This window comes from Lissotriton helveticus, chromosome 9 (genome assembly GCF_964261635.1).
Source record: "Lissotriton helveticus chromosome 9, aLisHel1.1, whole genome shotgun sequence".
NCBI classification, from domain to species: domain Eukaryota; kingdom Metazoa; phylum Chordata; class Amphibia; order Caudata; family Salamandridae; genus Lissotriton; species Lissotriton helveticus.
The window spans coordinates 792,326,032-792,353,935 of record NC_136070.1 but is presented as its reverse complement, the minus strand read 5'-3'; the positions used below and the strand labels follow the sequence as shown (position 1 = coordinate 792,353,935).

Sequence of the window (27,904 nt, the reverse complement as noted above, 5' to 3'; positions counted from 1 at the left end):
CATCAACCTTCTAGAATTGCGGGCGATACGTTTGGCGCTCAAGGCCTTCCTCCCTTCCCTTCGCGGTCAGTCTGTTCAAGTCCTGACGGACAACACGACTGCGATGTGGTACATCAACAAGCAGGGAGGAGTAGGGTCGCAGTGTCTCTGCAGAGAGGCTCTGCGTCTCTGGTCCTGGGTTCAGGACCATCAGATTTGTCTGATGGCAAATCATCTGGCCGGGGTTCTGAACGTTCGTGCAGACAGTCTCAGTCGGCAGTTCTCTGCCGACCACGAGTGGAGGCTTCACCCGGAGGTGGTTCACGACATCTTTCAGATGTGGGGGACTCCTCGGGTGGACCTGTTTGCCACTCGCGAGAATACGCACTGCCTGTCGTTCTGCAGTCTCCAGTATCCGATGCAAGGAGCCTTGGGGGACGCGTTTCAGTTGAGTTGGAGAGGTCAACTCCTTTACGCGTTTCCCCCCATACCCTTGATTCCTCGGGTTCTGAGGAAGATTCGCCAAGACCGGGCCCAAGTCATATTGGTCGCTCCGGATTGGCCAAGAAGGGTGTGGTATACAGATCTACTCCACCTCTCCTCTCACCCGCCGCTCCGTCTCCCTCTCAGGGCAGACCTCCTCTCTCTTATGGAGGGGCAGGTTTTACACCCCCACCTCCAGACATTGCACCTTCATGCCTGGAGATTGAGCGGGGCAACCTGAATTCCTTTTCCCTCCCGCCTGACGTTGTGGATGTCATCTTGTCAGCCAGGCGTGACTCCACTAAGTCCATCTATTCTTATAGATGGGCGAAATTTGTCACGTGGTGTGGGGAAAGGTCTGTTGATCCTTTGAGGGCCCATTTGTCTAATGTTCTCCAATTTGCTCTTTCTTTGGCGCGGCAGGGTCTGGCGGTTGCCACGGTAAAGGGTTACCTGTCGGCGCTGTCGGCTTTTCTCTGCTTGCCTGACCAGCCCTCTCTTTTTAAGTCTCCTGTGGTCTTAAGGTTTTTGAAGGGTCTTACTAATATGTTCCCTCCTTCACCTTTCATTGTGCCTCAGTGGGATTTGAATCTTGTATTGACCTTTTTGATGGGGGCTCCCTTTGAGCCTCTCCACAAATGTCCCATGAGGCTTCTTACCCTTAAGACAGTCTTCTTGGTTGCAATGACCTCGGCAAGGAGGGTTAGTGAGCTTCAAGCTCTTAGCTCCAAGCCCCCATTCCTGACCATTCATGTTGATAGAATGGTTCTTAGGACCAGGGCTGCTTTTCTGCCTAAGGTGGTAACTCCCTTCCATCTAGGACAGTCCATTACCCTTCCTACCTTCTATCCTCCCCCTCACCCTTCCAAGGAGGAGGAGAGACTGCACCGTCTGGACCCTAAGAGGGCGGTGTCCTTTTACTTGGACAGATCCAAGGACTTTCGCTTGGAAGACCAGCTCTTCGTTGGATTTGCTGGCTGCAAGAAAGGAAGAGCGGTCCATAAAAGAACTTTATCGAGATGGATCGTCCTCTGCATAAAGATCTGCTACTCTTTGGCCGGTAAGGAACCACCAGAGGGTATAAGGGCTCATTCAACTAGAGCTAAGTCTTCAACCTCAGCATTGGCTAGAGGTGTGCCTGTGGAGGATATTTGTAGGGCGGCGACTTGGTCTTCCCTCCACACTTTCGCGAAGCATTACTGCTTGGATTCCGAAGTGAGGAGGGACGGCCACTTTGCGCGCTCTGTCCTTCAGGATTTCCTGGTTTAGAAGAGTGGACACCCTCCTCCGGGAGTGGGGACTGCTGTGGGACTCTATTCACAAGGTGAGGAATCCACACGGCAGATGTATCTATCAGAAGAACAAGTTACTTACCTTCGGTAACGCTTTTTCTGGTAGATACTATATCTGCCTGTGGATTCCTCACTGACCCACCCGCCTCCCCGTTGTCCACTCTTCTATGCCAGAGTTACTGTAGTGTAATATATATATATTTTATTGTCAAGGAAATGTTTCAGTTGCTTTCCTGCTTTTGCTTAACACTGTGTGTTTTGCCTTGAGTACTGTGTACTGTGTATACTTGTATATTTCTACTGTCATTGGTCCGTCCGTGTGCCTCGATGGCACGGAAAAAAGGGCGGAACTGATGTCATCACGCCGGCGTGGGCCTATTATAGGTGTCGGTGACGTCAGCGGAGTCGCGAGCGAGGTCGTGTCTCTATGACGTCAGGAGTCCACGTCGGCGCGAGGCTACGAAAAAAGAATTTCCGAATGTTGCTGACGCAAGGGGGTATTCACAAGGTGAGGAATCCACAGGCAGATATAGTATCTACCAGAAAAAGCGTTACCGAAGGTAAGTAACTTGTTCTTCTGGACCTCAGGCCTGTAAACAAATAAATCCTGTCAAGAGCATTTCCATACGGTTACCGTTCAGGATGTCATTCCGGTTCTCCAGCAAGGCGACTTCATGGCCCGCACGACCTAAAAGATGCCTATTTCCACATACCAATACATTCGGCTCATCGCCGGTATTTCAGGTTTGTGGTTAGCGGAAAGTATTGCCAATCCAAAGTTCTCACTTTTTGGGTCAATACTGCGCCTCTAGTGTATACCAAATGCTTTGTGGTGGTGGCCGCACACCTGTGCAGAAAGGGTGTCCACGTTTTCCCATATCTGGATGACTGACTGATCAAAAATGCCACCTGTCGACAGTACCGCAAGCACAAACAGGTCACAGCAGACCTTCATCGCTTAGGTTTTACCATCAACGTCACAAAATCCTACCTCCAGCCCCAACCCTACCTGGGACCATTCTCAGCTCGTAGGCAGGCAAAGCCTATCCTATCAAAATCCTGCCAGGATCATGTCCTTTCAGGCACCTCTCCCTTTGTTCCAGCCAGATCAACAACTCAGTCAGAACAGTCATGCGCCACCTAGGCATGATGGCCTCCGGCATTGCCAATGTTCCTTTTGCCAGCCTTTACATGCGTCCACTGCAAGAATGCTTAGCGTAACAGTGGTCTTTGGTGGAAGGTAATTAGGACGATCTAGTGCTGATCGACTGCCGCACTTATTGATCTCTACAGTGGATGATGGAACCACAACAACCTGTTGCAGAGGTGACCTTTCCTCGACCCACTCCTGCAGAGAATTGTTACAAAGGATACCTCCCTTATGTGTTGGGGCGCCTACTTACAAGATGTGAATGTCCAGGGTCAGTGAGAAGCCAAGCACCAGGGCCTTCACATCAACTACCTGGAACTTCTATCCATTCACCTAGCATTTAAGGTTTTCCTACCTCATCCGATAGGCAAGGTTGTTCTTGTCCCAGACAAACAATGTAGCAGCCATGTATTTCCTTCGGAAACAGGGGGAAACTCTCTCCACAACTGTCTCAGCTATCCCAGAGCGTTTGGATTTCTGCCACAAAATGAATCTGCTAGCAGAGAATCTTCCGGGGATGGACAACGATTTTGCAGGATGTGGCAACAAGTCCACGAGAGGGAACTCCCCCCACAAGTCCTCCGCTACTTTCACAGATGGGGTTCCCACAGATAGACCTGTTCGCAACAGCAGAAAACACCAAATGCCCAAACTTCACCTCCAGGTTCCCACACCCACATTCCGCGGGAATGCACTGTAGATGAACTTGTCAGAGTTATTTGCCTACGTTTTTTCTCTCTCCCTCCTCTTCCCTTTGGAGCTTCAGCAGCCGTCCCTCACACTTTTCCTGGTAGCTCCCACATGAGCCGCTAATCTTGGTTAATGACTCTGCTTGAACTCTCTTCGGTCCTGCAAAAGAAGCTTGCCAACAAGCAGGACCAGAAACATGGAGAAATTAGGCACCCAGATCCCTCATACTTGCGATCTGGCTTTCTCAAAGATGCACGCAGACCTACCACTACCACATGCGCCTGCTATGCAACCAAGTGGAAAAGATTTCTGTTCTACTGTCACTAAAGAATGTTGATACTTTGACAGGCACAGTACATGATATTGTCTGTTACTTACTTTACTTGCAGGTTTCTGGTCTAGCGTTTACCTCTATAAGATTACAACTGGCCACCTACCTTCAGAATAGACAACATAGCTCTCTCTTCAGGATTCCGTTCATTAAAGCTTTCATGGAGGGTCTCAAAAGGGTCTCAAAAGGGCCATTACTCCCAGGTCCCAGCAGCACCCTCATGGAAGCTCAACATTGTACTCACACAGGTCATGGGCCCTCCTTTTGAGCCACACCATTCTTCCCCCTTCAGTTCCACTCTTATAAGGTGGCATTTCTGGTTGCTATCACCTCACTGAGGCATGCCAGTGAGCTTCAGACATTAACCCTGGAAGAACCTTTCTAATAAGTGCTTTGGGATAGGGTTGTCCTCCACACCAACCCCAAATTCTTCCCTAAGGTAGTGTTTCACTTCCACATTAATCAGTCTATTGACCTTCCTGTTTATTCCCACAACATGATTCACTTGTGGATTGTGGAATTGGCTCTCCATACTTTGGATGTAAAATGAGCCCTCATGTACTACGTTGATAGAACTAGACCATTTCAAAAGACACAAAAACCTTTTGGTGCTTTTTCTGAAACCCACAAAGGGAAGGCTCTATTCAAGTCAGTCATAGCCAGATGGATAGTTAAATACATCTAGACATGCTATGTTAAAGCTAAGAGGACTCTACCCACTCCTCCTGGAGCACACTCCACTCAGAAGAAAGGAGCCTCTATTCCCTTCTTGGGGAACATCCCTAGAGCGGATATATGCAAAGCACCTACCTGTAAACACTGCACACTTTTACAAAACCTTGCTGTGTGGATATCCTAGTCCGCCAACAAGCTAATGTTAGTGAGGCAGTTCTCCGTACACACTATCAATCTTCTGCAATACCCACTGGCTAGCCACATCTTCCTGGCAGGACTGTTTTACAGTCTATGCACAGCATGTGTATCTACAGCTACACATCTCATTCAGAAACTGTTACTTGCACTGCATAACCAGATGGATAGTTGAATGCATCCAGACATGCTATATTAAAGCTAAGAGGACTCTGCCCACTCCTCTTGGAGCACACTCTACTCAGAAGAAAGGAGCCTCAATTGCCTTCTTTGGGTACATCCATATAGCGGATATAGGCAAAGCAGCTACCTGGAAAACACCACACTTTTGCAAAACATTTCTGTGTAGATGTCCTAGTCCGCCAACAAGCTAATGTTGGTAAAGCAGTTCTCTGTACACTCTATCAATCTTATGCAATACCCACTAGCTAGCCTCTGCTTTTTGGCAGGATTGTTTTACAGTCTAATCACAGCATGTGTATCAACAGCCACACATGCCTCATTCAGAAAATGTTACTTACACTGCAAGCATCTGTTCGTGGAATGTAGTACTGTAGACTCACATGCACCTACCTTCCTCCCTGGGCGCCTTTGGCTGTTGCAGTATCTTTCACTATTCACTATCTCTTTTTCCTCTTTTGCATGGATAAATATATATATATAGCGATTGCTTCATATTCCATTCTCACCCTCTGTCCTGGAATACAATCTAACAATGGAATTGATGACCATGTGCATTATCACCAAGGGAAGAAGTCACATAACCTTGTGATTCAAAAGACTTCTTAGAATAAAGTAAATAGATTGGGAAACCCAATAAACCCTTGGAGGCTTGGGCAATAATTGTATATAGGTGATAGGTGCCAACAAGGGAATTTATTTGCAATGGACTTGAATAAATGTAGAGTTACTTAAAAGTTTAGTCCATCTGGAGCAAACCATAATGTGTCATTAGACAACCTCAACCAATGAAACTGATAAGCACAAAACACACTGGAAATTCTGATTCTTTAAAGGTACAAAATCTCTATATATAAAAATCAAAGTATGTCCGGTTGTCCTTTATGCATTACTACACCATTCATCCGATCGGCATGAAACTTTGGGAAGTTGTTGAGTACACTCCCGCGAAGGTTTCTGGCTAAAAAATAAAATTAAAATAAAAACAATAAAAACAATTGTTAAAAGTTGTTGAGTACACTTGCGCGAAGGTTTCTGGAAAAAAAAAATTCTTAAATATCGGCCACCCAAGGCCCTCATAATCTTTCCAATACTGAACGTTTTTTTATTTTTTTTTTAATTTGTTTTTATTGTTGCATCATCAAACATGGGTACAGTGTATATCAGCTGCTGGCGTGGCGTCAACATTCAGCCGCGGTCAGCCGTTCGCGCAACTTTTTTCTGTACATAAAACCTGTGTAATTCGGCATTTCATCCACTGAACTTTACAGACCAATCAGACAAGTTTTCAGGCTGGGATACAGGAAGCAATCTCCGCGGGGGAGAAAGAAGAGTAACAATAGACATGTGAGTCCCCACCATAGGGGTCGTTGGTTCGGGGCCGTATAGTTCGCACAGCGGTGTTGCCAGGTAACTGGGGGACGTAACTGTGGGAGGGGGGGCATGGAGGCGTTGGCAAGAGCATGGCAGAAGGAGATGGGTGTCGGGTGGCAAGGGGGTCCCCAGTGGTCGCTCATAGGGAGGCAGAGCGGCCAGAGGGCGGAGGTATCCCATGCATGTGGGCAACGGGACGATCGACATGGGGGCGGGGTGGTGATGAGGGGGCGTGGAGCACCGGGGTCCGACACTAGTAGAAGGGCATCAGGTCAGGATTATGGGCTCACTCGAGCGGGGGAGGGGGGAGGAGTCGGTGGGGCAGGTGGCGGGGGGAGGGGGATGTAGGTGTAGGCGGGTCATCGGTGCGCAAGGACTGCCGGAAGCCATGGAGGAGCATGGCCCATTCCATAGAGACGGGATGTTTGCGTGCGCCCCTGGCCTCCTCTTCCCCAAAGGGCATCCTCCTCCGCCACCGCCCACTTACAGACCGCCCCGTCCATGCCGCTATGGGGGGACCCTCGGGAGATCGCCAATGCATAGCTATACATCTTTTCGCCAGTAGCAGCGCTAAGGATACAAAGCGTATGTGTGCCGGGACCTGTTTAGGGATGTGGAAAATGCCTAGTGCATTGGATTCCCAGGAGGCCAGGGTTGTGAGGCCTGTGAGATCTTTCAGTGTGTCGTGTACCGTCCGCCATAGGGATTGGAGGTTGGGGCAGCTCCAAAACATGTGACGGAAATCTGCATCGGGGGAATGACATCTGGGGCATAGGAATTGTGTTGTGGGATAAAACTTTTTCAGTCGCGCCGGTGTAAGGTATGCCCTGTGTAGTATGCAGTATTGGATGTTCTTGAAACGGGCGTTCCTAGAGACGCGTTTCGGGGCCTCGAGCGCCTTGGTCCATTCCGAATCATGGAATGCGCGCCCGATGTCGTCTTCCCATGTGACCCGCAGAGTCGCCAGGGGAGCGTACGAGAGTTCCCGAATCGCTTTGTACAGCCAGGTGATTAAATGGCGTCCCATTCCCATGCGTAGGATAGCGTGTATAACCGGATGCGCATCAGGTTCGCCGGCCCGGAGATCATGGTGAGGACGGAACCCCTCCAGTAGTTGTCGGTACCTAAGGAATTGACCTGGGGGGCGCTCGAACTCGGCGACCAGCCGGTCGATCGATTTCAGCTGACCCTCCTCGAAAAGCGACTCCATGTCCGTGATATCGCAGTGCGTCCATGCAGCGAGTAGAGGGGCCGAGAAATAGGAATCCCGTCTGGGGCAGCCGACCAGCGCCAGCAACAGGGAGTACGGGGTCCTCTCGGGGGATATCCGGTGGATCCGCATCATGCATCGACGTGCTATTGCGACCTGAAGGGGGTATGTGCGTCGTGGTTTGGTGCCCGGGAGGAGAAGACGGATGAGCTCCGGGGTCATGACTTTGCCGTCGGGGTGTAAGTCTCCTGGGTATGGCGGTTCGCCGTCCAATACGACAGCCATTGGAGCTGCGCCGCCAGGAAGTAGGACTCAAAGGAGGGAGCTCCGAGCCCACCCTGCGTTGTGGGGAGTTGGAGGGTTTTCAGGGCCACTCTGCGTCGACCTGAGCCCCATATAAGGGTGCCAAGGAGAGAGTCGAGGTCTCGGAAGAAGGACCTAGGTGGCACCACAGGTAGGTTAGTGAAATGATAGAGGAGCCGGGGGAGCATCACCATTTAATCAGGGCTGTCTGCCCTACCGGGGCCAATGGGAGCTTGGTCCAGAAGGCAACAGTCGGGCGGAGGCTAGCTAGCGCCCTACGGTGATTACCGTCGAAGATGTCGGACGGAGAGAGATACAGGCGGACACCGAGGTAACGGGGGGCCTCCGCGGACCAGGAGAGTCTATGAGTCCCCAGCCTAACATCACGGGGCTGCAGATCCGGGTGGAAGGGGTAGACCGTGGACTTGTCCCAGTTCACTCGGAGTCCCGAGGTGTCTGCGAACTCAGTAAGCGTCACCCCTATGGAGGCAAGGTCAGCTTCGATGTCCCGGACGTAGATGAGGAGGTCCTCTGCGTACATAGAGACGCAGTGTGTGACGTCTGCGAGCGGGATGCCCCAGTGGAGTCCCTCCCGGCGCAGTCTGATCGCCAGCGGTTCGACAGCGAGGGCAAACAGAAGAGGCGATAGAGGGCACCCCTGTCTCGTGCCCCGTCGGACCTCAAATGCAGGCGAAATGTGTTTCCCAATCCGGACTCGTGTCGTCAGATCGGTGTACAGAAGGCGTGTGTACGCCATGAGTATCGGGCCAACGTTGAGACGACGTAGGATCGAGAAAAGGTACGGCCATGTGAGGGTGTTGAACGCCTTCTCTAGATCCAAGATGAGACAAGCGGCGCGAGGGAATCTGTCCCGTACCTGGTCCTGGATATGGAAGACCCGGCGGATGTTCTGTGAGGTGTTCCTCCCCGGAACGAATCCACATTGGTCAGGATGGATCAGTGGGCATATGACCTGGGCGTATCTGTCAGCCAGTATCTTCCCGAGGATCTTACAGTCCGCCGACAGGAGTGTGATGGGGCGATACGAACCCATGTGTAGGGGGTCTCTGTGCGGTTTGGGGAAGGTGACAAACACCGATTCTCGCAGTGAACAGGGTAACACTCCCAGGTCAAGGGCCGCTGCGAACACCCGAGCCAGGCGAGGAACCACTAGGGGGGAAAACGTCAAGTAGTATTCCAGCGGAAAACCGTCGAGACCCGGGGCTTTATTACGAGACAAGGCACGTAGTGCTTGGGTGATATCTGAGGGTGCTATTTTAGCGTAGAGAGTACGCTTGTCAGCGTCCGATATTGTGGGCAGCGACAGTGGATCGAGGAAGTGATCCGCGAATGACGGAGAGAACCGGGTTGGGGCCCCGTACATCTCAGCGTAATAGTGTTGAAACGCCAGGAGGACCTCGGCCTGAGATTGCACCAGCACACCCTCCAGGTTGATAATGTCCGTGATCGGTTTGATCTCGGTGTCTTGCCTCTCCATCCAGGCAAGCAGCGCTCCCGTTTTGTCCCTGTCTTTATGGACTCTGGTGGCATAGGGCCTGAAATTATATTTCCTGAGATCAGCGCAGGCTGCCTGGTATGTGGACTTCGCCTCGGCCGTGAGTTCCAATACTGAACGTTTACACTTTCCGGTGCGACTCGCTTTTGAAATGACCATCAACAAAGCACAAGGACAATCGCTGCAAGTGTGTGGACTAGATTTGGAGAATCCGTGCTTCTCACATGGACAACTGTATGTGGCCAGCTCACGCATCGGAAAACCTTCTGATTTATTCGTCTACGCACCAGACGGAAAAACAAAAAATATCATGTATCCACAAGCACTCGAATAAAAAAAACAGAATTAAAACAACACTTTGAAATGTTTTCCATATTAAAATGAAAAAGTTTCAATAAAAATGACACAATGTAAATTGAATGTTATCATAACAAGTTTCCTTAAATTTCCTTTCTTCTGAGATCGCAGCAACGCGCGACGGGTAAGCTAGTTGTTTATATAAACCAATGATTAAAAAGGAGTACAGAAACATGAATTAAGTCAGCAAAAGATCATGAAAAGAAGTAAAATCAGATTATCCTAACAGTTCATGACCAACAACTATTCCACAACAATAAATAGTACGACAAATCTCCTAATGAAAATGTATGTCGTAAGAGATTAACACAATTTCTCCGGATTAGAAGGTGGAGTCGACGTTTCGGTCTTGTGGCTTCAGTCCATCAGACCATCTTCAGGACAATAGAGTTTGCTAGAACAAAACTCCTATACAAATATAATACAATATGTTACAAAAATGCAAACATAATGTGTATCAAAGAACACATTAAAAGAATAAGAACCCGTGTGGAAGAAAAGTGCTGTGTTTGAATTATCATAAAAAGTGCTATTGTGAAATAGATGCACAACCCAGGTGAAGGCATCCTAAATTCAAAAAAGCCACCGTCACCTCAATGGGTAATCGTGAGAGAAAAGAAGCTTACTTATATGAATAATGGAATGCGGCCAAAAGCCTTGAGACGGATCGATGGGCGCAAACATAAATATTAACGCTGTCGAGAATGAAACAACATGTGTCAGTTGTGACGGTTACTTAGGTAAACTCAAGGTTGTGTTTGACCTCTCTGGATACTTAATCTGCTCATACCGGACATCTATGGTGCATGTATATATTTCAGGTCAGCTGAATCAATCGTGTAGAGCAGGAGAACAATCTTCCATGCGTAGTGTTTCTTTGATTTCTCTAGGTAAAGCGCAAAAAATATATTTGGTTGAACGCTTGATGAAAGGCAATCATCATATTGTAGAGATAGATAGCGGTTGTATCAGAGGGTTCACCTGCAGTAAAAGACTGCAGAGGTAGTACTAAGATATTGACTCAGACAACAACAATAAAGAGTCAACAATTGCCATTCGGAGTAAGGCACTGAATGAGTGATCGTGAGGTAAAACAATCTAGCACTAAGTGACACATCGCGATTAGTTACATTTCACAGGTAGTTACATTGGAGAGTACATGCCTAGTGAGCCTAACTAATTTAAATCGAAGGATACACACATCCTGTCTGTGTTTAAAAACGGTAAATGTGATTGGTAAATACACGAAAAAACTGCAAAACAACTGCATCGGTCATCTATAAGTGTGATATTAACAAATGAAACTGGACGCGGTCTAACGAAAAGCTGTTCACGCCGGCCGAGCCTACCTCCTGTCCTTGAGGCTCCGCTGAGGCGTTCTGCCCATGAGTTGTGCTTGTGGGGTGGCCGGGCTTTGCTCCGCTGCCGAGTACCATCTTGCAACACTTCCGGCTGGCCGGGCTTGGCTCCGCCGGTCGGGAGAGAATCAACTACAGCCCCCAGCAGCCCTGTGTTCAGGACGCCTCCCCCACCATCACTGCGCAGCGCCAGGAGGCGCATAAAGACACACCCACTGCTGAGGACCGGGTGGCGGTCTAACGGAAAGCTGTTCACGCCGGCCGAGCCTACCTCCTGTCCTTGAGGCTCCGCTGAGGCGTTCTGCCCGTGAGTTGTGGTTGTGGGGTGGCCGGGCTTTGCTCCGCTGCCGAGTACCATCTTGCAACACTTCCGGCTGGCCGGGCTTGGCTCCGCCGGTCGGGAGAGAATCAACTACAGCCCCCAGCAGCCCTGTGTTCAGGACGCCTCCCCCACCATCACTGCGCAGCGCCAGGAGGCGCATAAAGACACACCCACTGCTGAGGACCGGGTGGCGGTCTAACGGAAAGCTGTTCACGCCGGCCGAGCCTACCTCCTGTCCTTGAGGCTCTGCTGAGGCGTTCTGCCCGTGAGTTGTGGTTGTGGGGTGGCCGGGCTTTGCTCCGCTGCCGAGTACCATCTTGCAACACTTCCGGCTGGCCGGGCTTGGCTCCGCCGGTCGGGAGAGAATCAACTACAGCCCCCAGCAGCCCTGTGTTCAGGACGCCTCCCCCACCATCACTGCGCAGCGCCAGGAGGCGCATAAAGACACACCCACTGCTGAGGACCGGGTGGCGGTCTAACGGAAAGCTGTTCACGCCGGCTGAGCCTACCTCCTGTCCTTGAGGCTCCGCTGAGGCGTTCTGCCCGTGAGTTGTGGTTGTGGGGTGGCCGGGCTTTGCTCCGCTGCCGAGTACCATCTTGCAACACTTCCGGCTGGCCGGGCTTGGCTCCGCCGGTTGGGAGAGAATCAACTACAGCCCCCAGCAGCCCTGTGTTCAGGACGCCTCCCCCACCATCACTGCGCAGCGCCAGGAGGCGCATAAAGACACACCCACTGCTGAGGACCGGGTGGCGGTCTAACGGAAAGCTGTTCACGCCGGCCGAGCCTACCTCCTGTCCTTGAGGCTCCGCTGAGGCGTTCTGCCCGTGAGTTGTGGTTGTGGGGTGGCCGGGCTTTGCTCCGCTGCTGAGTACCATCTTGCAACACTTCCGGCTGGCCGGGCTTGGCTCCGCCGGTCGGGAGAGAATCAACTACAGCCCCCAGCAGCCCTGTGTTTAGGACGCCTCCCCCACCATCACTGCGCAGCGCCAGGAGGCGCATAAAGACACACTCACTGCTGAGGACCGGGTGGCGGTCTAACGGAAAGCTGTTCACGCCGGCCGAGCCTACCTCCTGTCCTTGAGGCTCCGCTGAGGCGTTCTGCCCGTGAGTTGTGGTTGTGGGGTGGCCGGGCTTTGCTCCGCTGCCGAGTACCATCTTGCAACACTTCCGGCTGGCCGGGCTTGGCTCCGCCGGTCGGGAGAGAATCAACTACAGCCCCCAGCAGCCCTGTGTTCAGGACGCCTCCCCCACCATCACTGCGCAGCGCCAGGAGGCGCATAAAGACACACCCACTGCTGAGGACCGGGTGGCGGTCTAACGGAAAGCTGTTCACGCCGGCCTAGCCTACCTCCTGTCCTTGAGTTGTGGTTGTGGGGTGGCCGGTCTTTGCTCCGCTGCCGAGTACCATCTTGCAACACTTCCGGCTGGCCGGGCTTGGCTCCGCCGGTCGGGAGAGAATCAACTACAGCCCCCAGCAGCCCTGTGTTCAGGACGCCTCCCCCACCATCACTGCGCAGCGCCAGGAGGCGCATAAAGACACACCCACTCCCTTGTCCCGCGAGGACGCGCGCGGGACGCGCCGGGCTAAGCACGGGCAAAGGGCGGGCCCTCTGAGGCCCTCAGAGACCGCAGGAGACCGGGCCGGGCTACCCCCCTTGGCTTTCCTACCTTTGTCCACACTGTGATTGATTATAGAGGATTAACGGCTTGTTAGATTCCTGATGGAGGGTAAAAGTAAAAGCAGAGTGGTGGTAAGAAAAACACCTATGCACACACGTTCCGCTACTAGGAAACAAACATTGGTGCCAACTCCTTTACCTACCCTAACTGCAATTGACAGAATGTTGCAACAAACAATCGGGGTTGTTGTTAACGCTATAGAAAACACAGAAAGGAGACTTTCCCTACCAGCTAGTATGTGTTTAATAAGTCAATCGCCAAAAGATATCAACACGCATGTTAGCGTTACAAACGAAACAACGATATCACATGACTCCCTTTTGTTGCAATCTTTTGCAGGTTTGCCGAGGTATGACCCAATTCATTCTGATGTACTACAACCTCTGGAACCCACTGTTTTCTGCGTTAAGGAGAGCAGACTGTCAATAACACCTGACCTGTCAGCTAGTATAACACCGCAGCCCCTAACGCAGACTGATGTGCCTCTAGACATAGGGGAACTGGATGGTTGTGATATTAATGCTATTACCCCAATTGTACAAACAAGTGACATCAGTTTGTTAAGTAGCGAAATCGATTGTGATTCTGCCCCACCTAAAAGGAAATCTACCCAAAGCAGAAAAAAATTGATAATCAATAAGCAGGGTAAAACATATAGAAGGAAAAAGAAGAGAGTTGTACAAACCTCAGCAACCTATGAAAGAGAGGGTGAGATACACCAGGGTAGCGGAGATACACACCTAAAGGATACACATTCGAAGGAAACACTAACTCCAAATAATGTTGAGGTACTAGTATCATATCTGGATAAAATGGTAAAATCCTATATTGCACCAGTGATGGAATCTCTAGAAATCCTAAGTAAAAAAGTAGAGTCCCTAGAAAAACTGGGCATAGCCAATCTGGATGTCTTAGAACATCTGGGTACGCAAGTCAGATCCCATACAACTAATGTACATTCTGGGAGTCTGAGCAAAAACACATCTAGTACAGCAGCTCGAATTCCAAATGTGTCCACTGCGGTGGCGAATCCGGTAACATCTATAAGTGGAAAGCAGAGGCCATTAACCACCGCCCCTAACATAGCAGATGGGCAGAAAGTAATTGGGGGTCAGAGGAACACTAGCGACCTTGTTCATAACAATAAGAACTTGCCAGTACCAAGGCACCATACTAATAACATCATCCCAGCCACAATTAACTTGCCACCTGAATGTAGACCATATGTAGCGATTCTCGCTAACGTTCCCAAATTGTTGCCCACCCAATTTGAAAATCAGGAAACCCTAAAAAATAAAACCCTGCACTGGTTGGTGAAAAACTGTGGATTCCCAATACGAGGGGCAGGTGAGATTATAACTACACAGAGGGTAGGTTGGGTGGGACCAAATAAAAAGGCGATAAATGGGGACTGTATAGTTATACATTTTAGGACTACTGAATGGGCGAGAGATTCGATCTTACATGCACCCATGCCATCGAATCATGAATATAACATCACGCTGTTCCCACTTGATTATTTTTATAGGAACCAGTCAGGAAGACAAACTTCTTCACATACCTTCCAGCACCCTAGAACGGCCCTTATCAATCGTCCTATTGCTGCCCCTATTCCCCCCTCTTTGTTTCCTAATATATATGACAACTTTTTGGTTCCAACATCTAATAGATTTCAGTTGTTCAACTCACTAGAGGAGAATGATTGACTGAATGTTTCATCCATGGCCCTTCACCTTGAAAGTGCCGTTGTGGGTGATACAGTAATTATGGAAACAGATTCGGGGGTCCAAAGCTGTGTAAAAGCTGTAACTGAGTCAAAGCTAACTTTGCTTCATAAAGTGTCATGTATCGATATTGATATAGAAAATGATGTAACTGTGACAAACGTTAATGTAAATATGACAGCAAGTCTAGATACATCATCTTTGTCTAACCACTCTGAAGGTATAGGAGCCAGTTATGCCGACTCCCTTGTAATTACTACCCTTGTAATTACTACCTGGAATGTAGCGGGAATTGCTGCAAAACTAAGTACCCCGTTCTGGGATAACTTCATTACATGTGGTTATGATATAATATGCTTACAAGAAACATGGCATAGAGAACAAATACAAGTTGAAGGTTATACCTCCTACAGCGTGGCAGCAGTAGCATCTAAGGCTGGTAGAGCAAAGGGTGGCCTACTGACTATGGTTTCGACAAAATTAACGGAATTTAATGTTGGGGGACATACAGTAGTGTGCCAGCATGCGTCAGTCTTGCGTCTAACGCACAGTCATGGCAGGGATTTAATTATCGTGAACTTTTATAACAATATAGTGGGTCCTACTCGTGATAAGATTGTTCCAGATGTCGAATGTGCAATTGAAGCTGCAATTGCTTTTTCCAAGAATAATTTTGCAATACTCTGGACAGGTGATTTTAACATCCAAGCTTGTAGTCACGCCCGGAAGGGGATTTGTGGTCACCACGAAGAGTATGCAGGGGGTGCTAGTGCTTTTGTTAATTATTTTCCGCACAGTAATTATGGCAGCGCACTGAATAACTCGAGAGCCAAATTAAATTTGGAGCTGCTCGAATGTACAAAGAACAAAAACAATGAAAAGTGCCCAACATTTAGGGGGAGAGATGCCCAATCGAATATTGACCATATTTTGGTGTCTAATGGCTCCGTCTACTCCAATGTTTGTGTAATAGAGCAGCCTGTGAGTGATCACAATAGCATTTCAGTGGAGTTAATGGGCTGGGGCCCAAAAACTATTGTGCAGGGCAGGCCTGTCCAAGGGATCACTGCTGTGGGACCAAATGGTATGAGAATTAAATGGATTAAAATTGACCCTAACAAATTAACGAAGGATGTTATTTGTAAATGTACCAGAGAGGTTGATTACTGCCTTACACCAAATGTGATAGCGCCTACCGTACTCTCTAATTTTTTGAAAATTACATGTACAGTCTAGAATTCTTTGGTAATAAGAAATATAAAGCCTAAAAGAATTAAAACTGTGTGGTTTGACAAACATTGTGCCCAGGCCCTAAAAAAGTTAAAAACAGTGCTTGATGATAAACCAAGAGATAAAGAAAGAGTCAGAGAAGTACGAACTAATTATAAGTTGGCCCTGGCAACCAGGAAAAAGGAGTTGCAAAACGATGCCTGGAGCAAACTTGATATGGCCGCTGCAACTAAAAATCATAAACTTTTCTGGGAAACTATCAATGGCCCCTTCCTAAAGAATGATAATTCACCTGAGGTCAGTTCTCACGTCAGCTGCCTAGCATGGATCGCGCATTTTTCAGAGATTTTTAACTCTGATTTTAACTCAGATGGGTCTACTTTTAATACAGACACAGTATCATGTTTTAAATGGCAGAACATGCAGCTATTTTTAACTTTGAGTGAAGTCACAGAGGCAATTAAAAACAGTAAGGGGGGTAAAGCACCTGGGCCTGATGGTGTACCCATGGATTTCTACAAACATGAAATGTTCCTATGGGCCCCAATTTTAACTCGTTATTTCAATGCTGCGGTGGAAGATAGTCTACCACTGACATGGGGACAGTCAATCATAATACCCCTCTACAAAAAAGGATCTAGGTCGGAGGCCCGAAATTATCGTCCAATCTCACTTTTGGACTCAACAGTTAAAATCCTTAGTCGAGTCCTATTAGTGAGATTGGAAGCCTGGGCTGAGGAGAAAAACATCTTGTCCCCAGTACAGTACGGGTTCCGTAGGGGAATGGGTACAATGGAGCAGTGCGTGAACCTGGAACTCATAGTCGGCAAGTATACCAAAGCTAAACCTGGTAATCTTTACCTGTGCTTTGCCGACTTGAGTTCCGCATTCGATCTGGTGGAACACGCACTGCTCTGGCCCACTCTATTGGCACTGGGTGCCCCCATTGAAATTATCCATCTGCTTGCCCGCCTGTACAATAATTTATCCAGCAAAGTCAGGTTTGGAACAGATGGCGAGTGCACCCCTTTTTTTAAAGTTAGGAGAGGTATCCGTCAAGGATGCGTACTCGCCCCCCTACTGTTTTCTCTTTTTATAAATCAGGTTGATATAACTTTAAGACAGACTAATGCAGATGCTCCCCTTATCAATGGTAACCCTATCCCAGTCCTCTTATACGCGGACGACGCGGTTCTCCTTTCTAGGACCCATAATGGACTGCAGCATTTAATTAATCAATTCCACGTATTTATTGAAAGTAGGAAATTGAAAATTAATAAAGGGAAGACTGTTACTATGGTGTGTGGTAAGAGACCAAGAAAATGCAAGCCCTTTTTAGGGCGAGGCCTCCGCCCACGTAAGTGGGAGGAGTTTCGAGATCCTAATGTTAAAGAAGAGGAAAAAAAAGTATCTCCTAGGGCTTTGGCGAGACAAATTCCACACATTCCTTAGTGTGTTCTGTCATCTGGCCAGTGATTCGTCTTCGTTGTGTTGTCGTTTTAATAGGCTTGAAGTGATAGGGTAAATGTAGTTTTGTTCCGCCATCTTGGGCATTTTTCGTTCGTGTGCGCGCAAAGAAGTACATTAATTATAATTAGGAGCTGTCAGGGTGCCTCCGTAAGTGAATCCAGATGGCCGGGCGCGTTCACCATTCAGCAGCGCTCAGCGCGCAGCTGCTGCATGCCAGGCCGGGAATCCGGAGTACATTCAAGCCTTTAGTAAGCTTTCCATCCAATATCCAACTGCAGTGCGCCGTATTAGATGGTAAGACTCGGTTACTACTCAAGACAACTGAGCTTTATTTGAAGTAGCCACTGGACTTTAACTGTGAAACTTCTACCATTGGCTACAGGGGCTTCGTTTCCCACAGGGTAAGATAAAATATCCTGGCTATTAATTTTTGAGTGTGGACCGTTCGGTGTTGCGTCTTTTAATACACCCTTTAAACTCCCATGCTGTCTCCCTGCCTCTATGACGCCCCCTCTAGCATCTTTTGGTAGAGCCCAGTCAGCTCTCGTGCGCCGTGCCTAGACGCAGAGCTCCCATGTGCCAGTCACTCAGATCAGCAGGTTCCTCATATTAGGATGATTAATGACTGTTAATGCTGCGATTTCTTCCTGGCAGGGGAGGGACACGGGCGGTGGGCAGGCAAAAGCCCCCATCTTTGGGGTTTGGTAAGGAGGAGGTTCCCCGCCCCCTCCTGGAGCCGCTCAGACTCAGCAGCAGCTTACTCCAGGAGTGTCCCTTTCATGTCGCTGCTGCTGGAGCCTGCAAACAGCCATCCACCAGAGCCCCCTCCCTCCGCCTGCGCTCCCTCCCTCCAGCTACAGAGACGCATACCGCAAGGCACAGCAATACTGTGTTCAGAAATGCACACTCTCAGGGGCTAGGTTCTCACCCTCTGACGAGAGTGATTGTAGCGGGGTGGGGGCAATATTATTTTGGGGCAGTGCTATAATTGGTAAAAAAGAGACAGAGAGGCCAAATTCACTCAGTACCTATCCCTTATACACCTAAACACTTGTATTATCAGACTTTGTTACGTGTTCCACAACCTACGTTTGTTAATTTAATTAATTTTATTCTCTCTAAACCATTCACGTCCATGGTATACTATCTCAGGGGGATTTGCGGGGCAAGGAACAAGGCAAGACAACTCAGCAAGTTAAGCGCTTGTTGGTGACATTTAATGTGACATATACATAAAAAAGAATCTAATGTGACCTGTAGGTGACAACGTGGTAGAGACCTACTCAGCCGTTCAACGCTGTTTTTTAAAGTTCTTAAAAGGTACCACTGCAGTATGACGCGCTATGTACAAAAATAGCCATTGTGATTGTACACGTGCAATGAAAGCGAGGGCTCACAAAGGAACCTAGTAACCATATCAAGACTACATTTCTAGGGCCTCAGAATTGAGTGTTATTTTTCGTACCCAATAATTAACGAGATCTTGTGGTATACTATTTATCGAATGAAATACATAATGCCATTTGCGAGTTTCCCTATTGAAATGGGGAATAACACTCAGCTCGTGTCCCACATTTCAGCAAATTCCACATCCTACCCCCTACGAAGCATTTTTCACCCAGTAAATTTCAGCAGGTTTAAACCGATTGTCTGATTTTTCTGACACACTCATAATTCTGACACCCATTGCAAACCATCATTTATGTGGGTTTCAGAAGTTTCTGAGACATTTATATGTGCGGGCTTTGTGCCCATTACCATGCCTTACATGGTATGGGGACAAAAAGATGCCGGTAGGGGGGGCCCCGCTGGGATATACGGAACTTCCACCCGCCTTTCACAATTCCAATCCCAAACACAAGTGCACAAGTTCTTGCTGCTGAATTTTGAAAAGGCACGTGAAGTGGGAATCAGAGTGCAGAATCAGAGTGCAGTTTGAGAGTGCAGAATGCAGTTTGAGAGTTGAGACTGCAGTTTGAGAGTGCAGTTTGAGAGTTGAGAGTGCAGATTGAGAGTGCAGAGTGCAGTTTGAGAGTGCAGTATGAGAGTGCAGTATGAGAGTTGAGAGTGCAGATTGAGAGTGCACTTTGAGAGTGCAGATTGAGAGTGCATTTTGAGAGTGCAGAATCAGAGTGCAGAGTGCAGATTGCAGTTTGAGAGTGCAGTTTGAGAGTGCAGTTTGAGAGTGCAGAGTGCAGTTTGAGAGTGGAGAGTGCAGATTGAGAGTGCAGATTGAGAGTGCATTTTTAGAGTGCAGTTTGAGAGTGCAGAGTGGCAGTGAGTGCAGACTGAGTGCAGAGTGACAGCGAGTGCAGACTGAGTGCAGAGTGACAGTGAGTGCAGACTGAGTGCAGAGTGACAGTGAGTGCAGAGTGACAGTGAGTGCAGAGTGACAGTGAGTGCAGAGTGAGTGCAGAGTGAGTGCAGAGTGAGTGCAGAGTGAGTGCAGAGTGGCAGTGAGTGCAGAGTGGCAGTGAGTGCAGAGTGGCAGTGAGTGCAGAGTGGCAGTGAGTGCAGAGTGGCAGTGAGTGCAGAGTGACAGTGAGTGCAGAGTGACAGTGAGTGCAGAGTGACAGTGAGTGCAGAGTGACAGTGAGTGCAGAGTGACTGTAGAGTGACAGTGAGTGCAGAGTGACAGTGAGTGCAGAGTGACAGTGAGTGCAGAGTGACTGTAGAGTGCAGAGTGACTGTAGAGTGCAGAGTGACTGTAGAGTGCAGAGTGACTGTAGAGTGCAGAGTGACAGTGAGTGCAGAGTGACAGTGAGTGCAGAGTGACAGTGAGTGCAGAGTGGCAGTGAGTGCAGAGTGACAGTGAGTGCAGAGTGACAGCAGAGTGACATTGAGTGCAGAGTGACAGTGAGTGCAGAGTGATAGCAGAGTGAGTGCAGAGTGAGAGTGAGTGCAGAGTGAGAGTGAGTGCAGAGTGAGAGTGAGTGCAGAGACAGTGAGTGCAGAGTGACAGTGAGTGCAGAGTGACAGTGAGTGCAGAGTGACAGCAGAGATAGTGTGTCAGGGTGCACATTGTGTGAGTGTGCAGAATGAGTGTGCATGGTAAACAGTGTGTGACTATGCAGGGTGACATTGGGAGTGTGCGGGTGAGCAGTGTGTGAATGTGTAGGGGCAGTGTGTGAGTGTGCAGAAAACACCACACACACATACACCACACACACATAACGCACACACAAACCACACACCTCAGTCTCTCAACACCACACACTTGTCACCTCTCAACACAACACACTCACCACCACACTCACTCCCCAGGCTCACCCCCACAGACTCACCACCACACACTCACCAGCACACAGAAAACAACACACACAACAACACACCCCCAGCCGTCAATGAATGCTTTCACCATGCACAAACACCATCAACCATCATCCATCTGTGCACGCTTTTACCAAGCACACACCCACCAGCCGTCAGTGCACCCTTCCACCAGGCACACACACCTCCAGCCGGCAGTGCACTTTTCCACCAAGCAATCGCAGTATGGTACACTTTACTTTTAAACATATTCATATAAAGCACAGCATGCCACCATTGGTAAAATTACAATTCAACCAACATACTTCCACTACACACCACATGCACACACTCCATAACACATGGCAAAAAGACATTGGCATTTACAATGCCATTAGCTCAAACTCAAATAAATCCGAGCCCGATTGCATTTCTAATGCTTGTTTTAGAAGGGGAGAGACTAGAATCCGTTAGTAGTTTTTGTTATTTAGGCATCACCTTCTCGGGAGATGGGAGATGGGTAAATGAACAAAAAAGCGTTCTTTTTAAAATGGACAGGAATACAAACTGTATTTTTAGATTTGCTGCTAAATTAGGGGATCGCAGAATTTATGAAATGCTAACCATATTTAATGCAAGATGTATTTCCTCAGCTATATATGGGGCCGGGGTTTGGGGTTACGATGCACAGAGTGCCAAACTGGTTCAGGGCAATGAGAATATGTGTTTAAAACGATTAATCAGTGCCCCGGCTACGGCCTCAACCGAGTTAATACATAGGGAACTAGATATGAACCATGTTAATGATCTAATCGCCCTCCGTCCCCTGTCCTTATGGCGTTCAATTTGGGCAAAGGAGGAGACAAAGTTTACGCAGGACGTAATAACCGATTGTATTAAACTTGACCGCCGATCGAATATCCCCTGGTTGAGTCATATACAACATTGGTTTAAAACATTGTATGGTTTGGACATTTTTAATGACTCATTACTAGGTTCCACACTATCGAAGCGGGAGTTGAAAGTGTCATTTTTGGAGTATACAGCTGGGATCAGAATGGCAAAATATGAAAAACAAAGTACATTTAATTTTTACCAGCAATACAACATCAATGAAGGCTTCCAATCTTATCTTGCTACAGTTAGTATTGTTTCCCATCGATTTGTATTGACCCATCTCCGCCTAGGAATTGTGCATCACCTCGTGGCTTTTCCTGTGCCCAGAAGGCCCGGCACTTGTTTGTGTCCCTGTGATGGTAAATCTAAACAGAGCACGGGTCATTTTATGCTATCTTGTAAATTTTGTACTTCTTTTAGAAAATTTTATCTGAAACCCATCTTTTTACAATACAATACACGTGGTTTACAATCAGCGATGCAATTATTGTTCAATTTAGAGACCCCAGATGTATGTTTCCATGTGTCCACTTATATTTTAAAATGTATTTCTGTAAGAAAATCAATTATTATTTGAACTCCCTTAGCTGCTAAATGTACTGTGCACTTTAAGGAAGATGTTGCTGACATTATGCACTTTACTACGCTAATTTGTACATACATTTATGCCGTATAAATTGCTGCTACTGTCTAATATGCACTGTTAGAATGGTATAGCACTTGCACTTTGTTTTATTTTAACTGTACATAGTTGGACTAAGTGCTGCTAATTGCATATTGCACTTTATGGAAGGTTGTTATTGAACCTTGTTCTTGACCTGGCCAATTTGCACATACATCAATACAGTACTGTCACTTAGCACTTTATCAGCATATTTGCACATAAATGAAGGTCGTATAACTGCTAATATTATAATCTATGCATTCTTAGAATGGTATTGTGTTTATGTTCTACAAATGCTGCTATTGTATCTTAGATACAGAAATAATTGTACAGGGTTTTTTGTGTTTTATCCTGATACACTGTGATTATATTTCATCGGAAATTTTTATTGTTGATTATTATGTCTGTTGCTATATGGTTGTATTTGTACATACCGAATAAAGCATCTTTGACTTTGACTTTGAGTCAAGCCAAGCGGAACACAGATGTAATGAACCGCTTATAGTAAGTACTTCAAGGTAGTGGCTCAAACACGTTTAATGCCAAAATACAACTACGAATATGCTCTACCGCAGCAAGAGTGTCTCTGCCCTCACATTGGGTGACCGTAATAGGTTCCCACACCCATGCACATCGTCTGATTGCATCAGATTTTCACTGGCCATAACTTACCACCACCAAATGTTCTAATCACCTTGTTTTTGTATTAATGGTGGATCTAGCAAAATGTGCCCATTATAATTGTTACGAATTTCTTCTTTTTCCCCCCTTTTCTTCCCATGCATATTCCTTAATCTGTTATGTTGTGGCAAATGTCGTACTCCTACAGCTGTGGGCTTCATTATTTGTGATTTTAACCTAAAGGCAAATATCAATTGTCCTGAAGATGAACTCTGTATTTTGTATAGGGTTCGAAACGTCGTCGACCTAATTACACTATATGCCCATAATTTTGTTGTATAATTTGAAGCAATAGTGTATCCTGCAATTTTGTCTGTATAATACGTATGAAAAAACAGACTGCCTTAACTTGCCTCCACCCCTACCCCCTTGTTTATTCATCTATAGTGTGTTAGTCGGGCACCGGCTGGTGTCCCACTTGTACTCACACTGTAAATTCTTATGTATTCTGGCATATACAAATATTAAAAACTGTCCGGCTGGACAGAGAATATAGCAACTATCTAGTCTATATTTATTCTTCCTTTCTAATCTATAGTGGTTAGGGACCGTTGTCCTTGTTAAATAATGTGAAAAGAGAGCTAGCACTTACCAATGAACTCACAACGATATGTATATACATGGTGTTTGTTATACATCTAACAGATGTTGATAAAATGCTTTTAGAGGCATGCCAATGTATGCCACTCAGTCTGGGAGTTGATACCATGTTTCACAGTGTCAGCACGACAAATCCAATGTTGTTCTTTGAATGTGAGAACACGGTCAACACATGCTTGTCTGATAGTAGGTTTGACAACCTCAATTACCCACCACAGCATTTCTTTTTCGGTGTGTTTCTTGAGGACATAATGTTCAACCAGTGTAGCATTTTCGGTTTTGCTGCCATTCGCAAAACGACACAAGTGGTCAAAAAGCGGATCCTTCAGCATCAATTTAGGGTTCATTTTCATATACTATCAATGCTTACAATAGCTCAAAGGCCATTGGATATATAGACATATGAAATGAACAAAAAACACAAGTACACAATACACAGTTAGTGCAAGTCATCACAAATATATATATACACATTAAAAACACAAGGCATTACATATGTTACATAACAATACAAGACAAAGAGTTTCTTGCAATGGTGCGGTCTGCGAAACTGGTTTAAGTGATTTAAGCCTACATCCTTTTGCTAAAATATGAGGGTCTACTTGATCACATTACGGAGCAACAGTAATTATAGTCAGCGTTTCGACCCTGTTAAATCTTGTGCTCATATTAGTCATAACCGCGGGTCTTCATCAGGACAAAGGAATGTGAAAAGATGGCCTTAAGTGTAAGCTTGTGTTTGGACTCCAAAGTAAGTTTCCTTGTTATAAAAAATATATATATATATTGCCTCCCCGAAGTAGGGTCCGTATACATGAATGCCTGCGCACCAAATTGGTTATCCAGGTTCCAGTGAAGGGCGGCTTGTAGCCCTAGTGCAACAGGTAGAGTCAAAAATCCTGAAAGCCCTGACATCCGCAAAGGATTCTCAAATGCACAAAATTATAATTGTATGGGACCGCTGTTCAGTCACGTCTTAGTCCTTCGGGTGTCAACTAGCTAGTTGATCCCCAGGCATCATTTCCTACTCCCTTTTTCCTGGCCTATTGCTGCTTTTACGGAAAGTAAGCCATCCATTCAGACGCAGAAGAAAAGACCTTGGAATAGGTCTCTCTACCTGACCTTAAAAAAATTCTTGATGATTCAAAACCAGAATGCACTGGCAGGGTCACTTATGACGACTATCAGCACCTGGCTCCTATGGCCGCTGATGCAGTGCCACCCATGAGGGCCCCACAGAAAGGAATGACGGCCTATTCGGCTCACTGGTTTACCCAGAACTTAGCCCTGGAAAGAGCCTCTTGTAAATGGCTGGAGAGAGCCTGGCGGCGAGGCGACATTATCAGACAAAACACGCTACAAAGTGGCCCTCAGTGTCTATCATAAAAACTTAAAATAAGCCTGCTGCTCCTTTTATACCCATCAGATCATAGAGGCCGATAATAATGCAAAGGAGATCTTTAAGATCCGCTCCAGCTTCCTTGACCCTAAAAAGATGGCCCCACCACCGGATAACAATCGGGTCCTTTGTAATGGACTCAGTGAATTCTTTGATGAAAAGATCACCAAAATCCATGCCAATCTGGGGAGTCTTAGTCGGCATTTCGATCTAATACCTAGCCTGGGTGTTTTAGCAGGACCCTCGTCTGAAGCAAAGCTAACTTGCTTTCTCCCTTCTACAAGTCATGAATTGATGGTGATGTTTACACTTTGTAGATCAGGTTCCCCGAAAGATTCCTGTCCACCTCACATCCTGAAGACCATAGCTAACAACATTGCCCCAATTTATCAGGAGTTGATTTTCCATCTCGCTCCACTCAGGTATCATACCCGATTCCTGTAAGATGGCGAATGTGGCCCCCCCCTTCTTAAGAAGGCTAATCCGTACTCGGAAGTACCAGCAAACTTCAGACCAGTCTCCTTATTGCCAGCAGCAGTAAAAGTTCTGGATAAGCTGGTGAGTAGTCAGCTCACTACCTTTTTGATAGATAATAATCTCACACCCATCCCAATCCAGCTTCAGAGCCCATCACAGTATGGAAACAACGCTCCTTAATTTCTCTGAATCCATCAAAACTAGTCTGGATTCTGGCCTTAATGTGGCACTGGTGCTGTTGGACCTGCCAGCAGCATTCAACATGGTGACTACAGCATTCTATTACAAAGGCTAGAACATCTAGGAGTGTCGGGGTCGGCCCTTGGCTGACTGAGGTCAGTTTTGGAGAACTAAAAACAGGTTGTCTGGATGAGCCCCTGCTCTTCCAGAGCCAAATCATTGAAATGTGGTGTCCCCCAGGGATCCTTTCTGAGCCCCACCCTTTTTATTATTTACATGGCCCCACTAGCCCTCCAGGTCGAATCTTTTGCCATCAAGATCGTATCATATGCGGATGATACGCAGCTCCTACTCTCTTGTAAAGGGGACTCAGTTCGTGCAAAAAGGTATTTTGACCTCTGTATGAAGGCATTGTTGACCTGGCTCCAGTCTAATGAACCACAATGCAACCCAGACTAAACTGAGATCCTGTTGTTTGGGTTGAACCCTTTTTTCAGGTGGACTCGAGCTTGGCCCTGTGAGGTCACAGTGATCAGGGCACTGATTTTGCCCCAATTGGATTATATCAACGCTCTGTGTCTGGGTCTTCCTGACTACTTAGTCCAGCATCTACAAGTGATATAGAACATGGCAGTGCATATCATCTATAGGCTACCTAAATATGCCTCTGTATCTCAATTCTGTGAAAAGCTTCATTAGTTTTGGGTGGGCAAGCGCATAAAGTTTAAAACCCTGATCCTGGCCCACCAAGCCCGCTACCATAGGGCTCCCTCTTATTTAAATGAGAGGATCAAGAAGTACAGACCCAAATGACTGCTACACTCCATTAGCGCTGGCCTGTTAACAATCCCTCATTTTCAAAAACTACGGAGGGTGGGGGGAGGGTCCTCCTTCATGGTCAGAGCAGTAAGCATGTGAAACCAGCTAATCACCTGAGATTAATAATTGAGGAAGCACCCTTCAAGAAGACTCTGAAGACATATTTTTAAGCTTTAAGGACTCTGGGACAATTTTGGGGACTCTGCCCCTCCTCACCTGTACTTCTATGCCCAGCTCCAGGACACCTTCCGAGTAACTGTGCGCTATATAAAAGGCATTCATTCATATTTGTTTCTTCTTACCTAATCCTAGCCCTGCATCACACTGACTTAATGTCTGTCTCATCAATAAGACCACAATGCAATCTTTTTTTAAAGTAGCAACCTTAAAGCATACTGCCTCTGTAAAATGCGCTTGTACTGATTCTTTTTTCTCTTCCACCTTAGATCCACATGGTATTGAAGCAAAGAGGAGAAAAAAGAAGCCACATTATAAGGATCACTGCAATCTAGGCCCTGAAGAAGGTAAGATGATTGCCGGCACACTTGTCACCATCTGAGGTGCTGCTCTGGTCATTTCATTACATAGAGATGTGTACTCCCAAACGCCTGTTGTGCTTATTTATAATATGAAGTATAGAACTAGATGTAGCAAAATCTATATGGAGCATCTTTACATTGATAATTAAAAGTACGGACTCAAGTTCCTTATGTTTCAGATTTCAAATACCACCACACAGATAATGTTGCTGGATCTGCACCATACTTGCATCGCTTGAAAACACACATTTTACTTTACTTGGAGTTACATTTGACAGTCCATTGCACGTAAACTGCGCAGTTCTTAAACTAGTCATAATTCACAGTGTTACTAATGCTTAGGGTCCACAGTCAGATAAGGCAAACTATTTGTCCGAATCATGTACCATGCAGACACGTTGTTCAGTGAATATCTAGACTGCAGGCATCCTGTTTACTGCATAACTACACAGGAGCCACACAGCTCAGTGTGTATTCACACATCTCCATCATTACTTGTTTTTAGAATAATCTCTCTGGGTCGAACATTAACTTGAACACCTGCGTTTATGAGTAACTGCCACACTACTTAAAAAGTGAGCTGAATATACAGAAGCGAGTTCCCATAAATATACTCTCAGAGTTTTTGGTATTCCAAAGGGCCTTAATGGTCCATGACTAGAACAGTTCCTCACTAAATGGCTTAAAACTTGGATACAGGTGGAGTAACTATATGTAAGCTTTGTGATTGAAAGGGCCCGTAGAGCTTTGGCACAATCCGACACCCGGCTCCCCCCCCCCCTCAATTTGCTTAATTATTGAACTATCTAGACAAAGATGCAATTCTTAAAGCACCATGCCACAAATTAAATTTTCAGGCTCTAATCCTCAAGAATCATG

At 47.0% G+C, this 27,904-nt stretch overlaps 1 protein-coding gene across 8 annotated transcripts in view; it reads left to right on the top strand.

Annotated features, from left to right (window-relative positions):
- Positions 1-27,904, top strand: part of RELB (RELB proto-oncogene, NF-kB subunit) — a 708,968-nt gene that overhangs the window by 613,962 nt on the left and 67,102 nt on the right. For all 8 annotated transcript variants that reach the window (XM_078660918.1, XM_078660919.1, XM_078660925.1 and 5 more), the window contains one exon: positions 26,933-27,010. In XM_078660918.1, the coding sequence (XP_078517044.1) occupies positions 26,933-27,010 (78 nt within the window). The remainder of the gene's footprint in view (positions 1-26,932; positions 27,011-27,904) is intronic.